Source organism: Hyposmocoma kahamanoa, unplaced genomic scaffold, assembly GCF_003589595.1.
Source record: "Hyposmocoma kahamanoa isolate Upper Pololo Valley unplaced genomic scaffold, ASM358959v1 63, whole genome shotgun sequence".
Taxonomy (NCBI): Eukaryota; Metazoa; Arthropoda; class Insecta; order Lepidoptera; family Cosmopterigidae; genus Hyposmocoma; species Hyposmocoma kahamanoa.
The window spans coordinates 9,974,012-9,978,327 of record NW_020653851.1 but is presented as its reverse complement, the minus strand read 5'-3'; the positions used below and the strand labels follow the sequence as shown (position 1 = coordinate 9,978,327).

Sequence of the window (4,316 nt, the reverse complement as noted above, 5' to 3'; positions counted from 1 at the left end):
ATCAGGTACCCAGCCCAGCTCCACTTTAGCTTCGTGATACGGTTCCCCACGTCCTTTAGCTTTGTTCAACTTCGAATCTGGACATTGGGAACACGGTCTATAAGCTTGATACCGAGCATGACACGCTCCATGGCTCTCTGTGCAACCTCATCCTATATACAGCTTCCTGCGTGAGCGTCCATGTCTCGGCACCGTAGGTCATAGTAGGCAGAACACACTAATTATATAGATGGGTCTTTGGACATTGTGGAATTTTAGCTGACTAAGAATGTCGTCCAACTTGCCGCGCGGCCCACCCAAGCTGAATTCTTCTGTTGATCTCCTTCATTTGACGCTCCTTGCCAAAAGATAAAATATGTCCGAGATAAACGTATTAATCGACAATCTCCAACATCTCACTTCCAACTGTGACATTTGGATTTGTGACCTTGGAGATGTTCGCTATAACCTTAGTCTTGGACATATTCACCTTAACGCCCACCCACATAGAAGCATCATACAGTTGTTGCAGCATACGGTGGAGATCGTTAAAGTTTTCAGAGAAGAGTACTAGGTCGTCTGCAAACCGTAAGTGGGACAGGAAGACTCCATTGATGTTAACGCCACATTTCGTCCAATCACGTGTTTTTACTACATCTTCTAGGACAGCAGTAAACAGTTTTGGCGAAATGTCTCCCTGCCGCACTCCTCTTTTGATTGGTACAAGGTTGGCTAGTTCATGCATTTGAACCTGTAGAGTTGCAGATGAGTACAGTTCCCGAAGTACATCTATGTAGCGAGAGTCGATGTTACAGCGTGGACAAGTTACTTTGACATAAAACATGAGTATAAAACATGATAAAATTCGCATTGTAGGATGAAATGGAAGCATTAACACAAATTTAAATTAAGTAATTGAATTTTCAGAATTTAGTCTAAACAATCCATAATACTGAACGAAGATGTAGTAGATAAATGAGACAAATTTAATACGCTTGCATTTAATATTATCAATATTGATGGTTATTTGGTTAGACGTTAGTTGGGGAGCTAGCTCAACTTTTATCCTCTGAGTATAAAATTAAATAACTTTTGAAACTCCAGTAATATTATACGAGTTGCTGACTGGATGAAATTAAACTTCCATTCAACATTTTTTTCCAAAATGTTTTCCAAAGTATTCCAATAAGGCTATAGAAAGAAGTTTATCCCGAATTAATTTTTTGTCGACGTAGGTAGGGGAGTTTAGTTCGAGCTTAGGGTAGTACAGGAAAACGAAAGTATTTAATTCTTTAAATCAATCAGAATCAACAATCAATCTAACTTTTATATAAAGATTATTTTAACACTAGAGTACCCGCGCGTGCTACAATGGTATATCGCCCTCGCACTTTTTCAAATATGTCTTTGTCTATGACGCTGACTCTTTCTTTCATTCCCGAATAAGGATAACGACACTTGACGCTGTCTTACTCAGTTGGCCTGCAACGCCCAGCGCATGCAGTTGTTACAGTTATTTCCCGCCGAAAGTTGTGTGCTACAATCGTAGCACACGCGATTAAAAATCGACAATATGAATCGAGTGAGTATTTTTTTAAATTTATATATTTTTTAAAGTTCTCTTTTGTTTTCGAAATATTTTTTCATGCATCTATTGTAGTAATAAGGGAAATTATATGATTTTAAATTAAGTTTTTTTTTATATTACAATACTATCGAAAAAACGTCGCTGTTGCCGATGTTTCAGAATAAAATATGTTTTTTTTAGGGATGCCTTTCAGTCACGGATAAGGACTTTGAGGACTTAATCAACAAATGGCTTCATGAAGTTGAAGTAGAAGATAGCAATTTTGATGACGAAGAAGCAGTTGGAAGTGGTTCTGAGGCCGAACAAGAGGAAGAAATGGTACCAGAAAACGTCCAACCTGATTTACCTGAATATGACGCCGAGACGCTTACCTCTTCAGATGACGATATTCCTTTGTCGCATTTAAGATCACGTAACGCTGGTGAGTTTTACCATTCCATTAATAACACGAAATGGAGTAAAACACCGCTTCCACACATCAGAAGACAAGCCCAAGACATAAATATTCGTATACCTAGCGCTAGAGGCGCTGCACGTGAAGCTGATACTCCTCTCCGTTGCTTTGAGCTGTATTTTGATGATAGTATATTTACACTTTTGGTAGAAAATACCAACAAATATATTGAAGGGATAAAAGCCAAGTTTGAAAGAGAACGTGATGCTAGATCTACTGACCTCCTTGAGATTCGAGCGTTTGTTGGAATGTTAGTTATGATCGGCGTCAGTAAAGGAGGCAGAAGAAATCTAAAAGACTTTTGGGACAATTCTAAGGGAACGGGTGTCGAATGTATTTATTGTATGCTTTCCCAAAACAGATTCAGATTTTTGCTTCGATGTCTGCGATTTGATGACAGCTCAACGCGGATTATTCGTCGTGAACAGGATAGATTGGCACCCGTCAGACATTTTGTTGAACATTTTATTGGCAATTGTCGCAAATATTATTTACCGAGTGAAATGCTAACACTAGATGAACAATTAGTAGGATTTCGTGGACGCTGTGGTTTCATTGTTTATATTCCCATAAAGCCCGATAAATTTGGTATAAAAATATATATGTTAGCTGATACGAAATATCCTTATATATACAACTTTGAAATTTATGCTGGCAAACAGCCTGAAGGACCGTTCAACCTTTCCAATAAAGTAGTAGACGTTACAAAAAGACTTATATCACCTATATTTGATTACAAATGTAACGTCACAATGGATAACTATTTTACAAATCTTAATACCAGTTTGGAATTGCTTTCCAAAAAAATAACAACCGTGGGAACAATGAAAGCAAATCGTCCTGAAATCCCCGCAGTATTCAAAGCCAATCGTTCCCGTAGAACTAATAGCAGCATTTTTGGTTTTCAAAAAGACGCAACCCTCGTAAGTTATGTTCCAAAGCCTTCTAAGTCTGTTATACTTTTATCCACAAAACATCACAATGACGCAATTGATGTGGACACCGGAGAAAAGAGAAAACCCGAAATCGTGACATTTTATAACAATACTAAGTGGGGAGTAGATATTGTAGACAAAATGTGCAAGCAATATAGTGTTATGAGAAATTCCCGTAGATGGCCTCTCACGTTATTCTTTAACATGACAAACATTGCTGGGATAAATGCATTAGTCATAAACCAGATCAACTCTTTTCCCCAGAAAATAGTCAGAAGAGAGTTTCTTTCTACAGTGGCTTTTGACCTTATGAAACCATATATGCTATGCAGAATGAGTATAACACACATTCCAAAAAGTATTCGCACCAGGATAGGACTACTTCTGAACATCCCAGAAGATCCAATAATTCCTGAAACCGACAAAAGAGGAAGAGTGGGACATTGTTACGCCTGTGGAAGGTCCAAAAATAAGTCCACTAGAAAATGGTGTAAGCGATGTAATAAATGGGCATGCAATGCTCATCTAGTTAATATATGTCTCACCTGCCATGAAACTAATTCAAACAATTGATAGTTTTTTACATTTTTCAGGACCTAATGTCAACTATTGTGATTTTTTGTGATTTTTTAGTATATTTTAAATGATTAAGAAATTATTACTTATTGAAACTTAAAGGCTGATTTACGACTGATTTTGTATTTGATATTAAACGAATATTAAACATTAAAAACAGTTTTTTATTTATAATATTTATTTCAGAAGATATATAAGTCTGAAAATGTGCTACAATTGTATATCACGCGAGCAATCAGTGGTCAAAAACAGCGCGGGTACTGTAGTGTTAATCTCCATCTTTATTCAGGATTTTTTCCCTTAAAATCTCGTTAACTACAAGTTTCCGGGAAAGGCTGCTTAGTTAAAACACTAAAAAGTTTTAGTGTGCTCCCAAGAAAATCTCAAGTTGTTAGTTAAATTCAAATTGAGAAACTTTGTAAATTTATGTCTACAGTTTTAAGACACCTATTATGTCTTTGCTACACGCGTTGGACAAGCTTTTTCTTTGCCTTGGGATAACGGTAAATGGGCAGAAGGTAACCATATTATAGTAAGATGTATAATTTTTTTTTAATTGGTGACTGATTAAAGTTTGTTCTATTATACCATAGCTCCTGTACATTACATGCTCGTAAAAAACTAGTACATTGGTTGCACTTTCTTTACCCGTTAATGCTTATTCGAATTTAATCACGCTTACGCCGCGCGGTCGCCACGTGCATATAACTGTCATGGCAAAATATGCTCTATTTATTTAGCTTTTACATTTTAATTTAAATGAGGCGGGCTGGCGAGACTGGCT

General features: G+C 36.9%; 1 protein-coding gene across 1 annotated transcript; it reads left to right on the top strand.

Annotated features, from left to right (window-relative positions):
• The first annotated feature begins 1,458 nt into the window (after positions 1-1,458).
• Positions 1,459-3,529, top strand: LOC113229949. The gene is made up of 2 exons (XM_026463642.1): positions 1,459-1,561; positions 1,748-3,529. Exons 1-2 carry the CDS (start codon positions 1,553-1,555, stop codon positions 3,527-3,529), a joined length of 1,791 nt encoding a protein of 596 aa, XP_026319427.1. The 5' UTR covers positions 1,459-1,552.
• Positions 3,530-4,316: the final 787 nt, after the last annotated feature.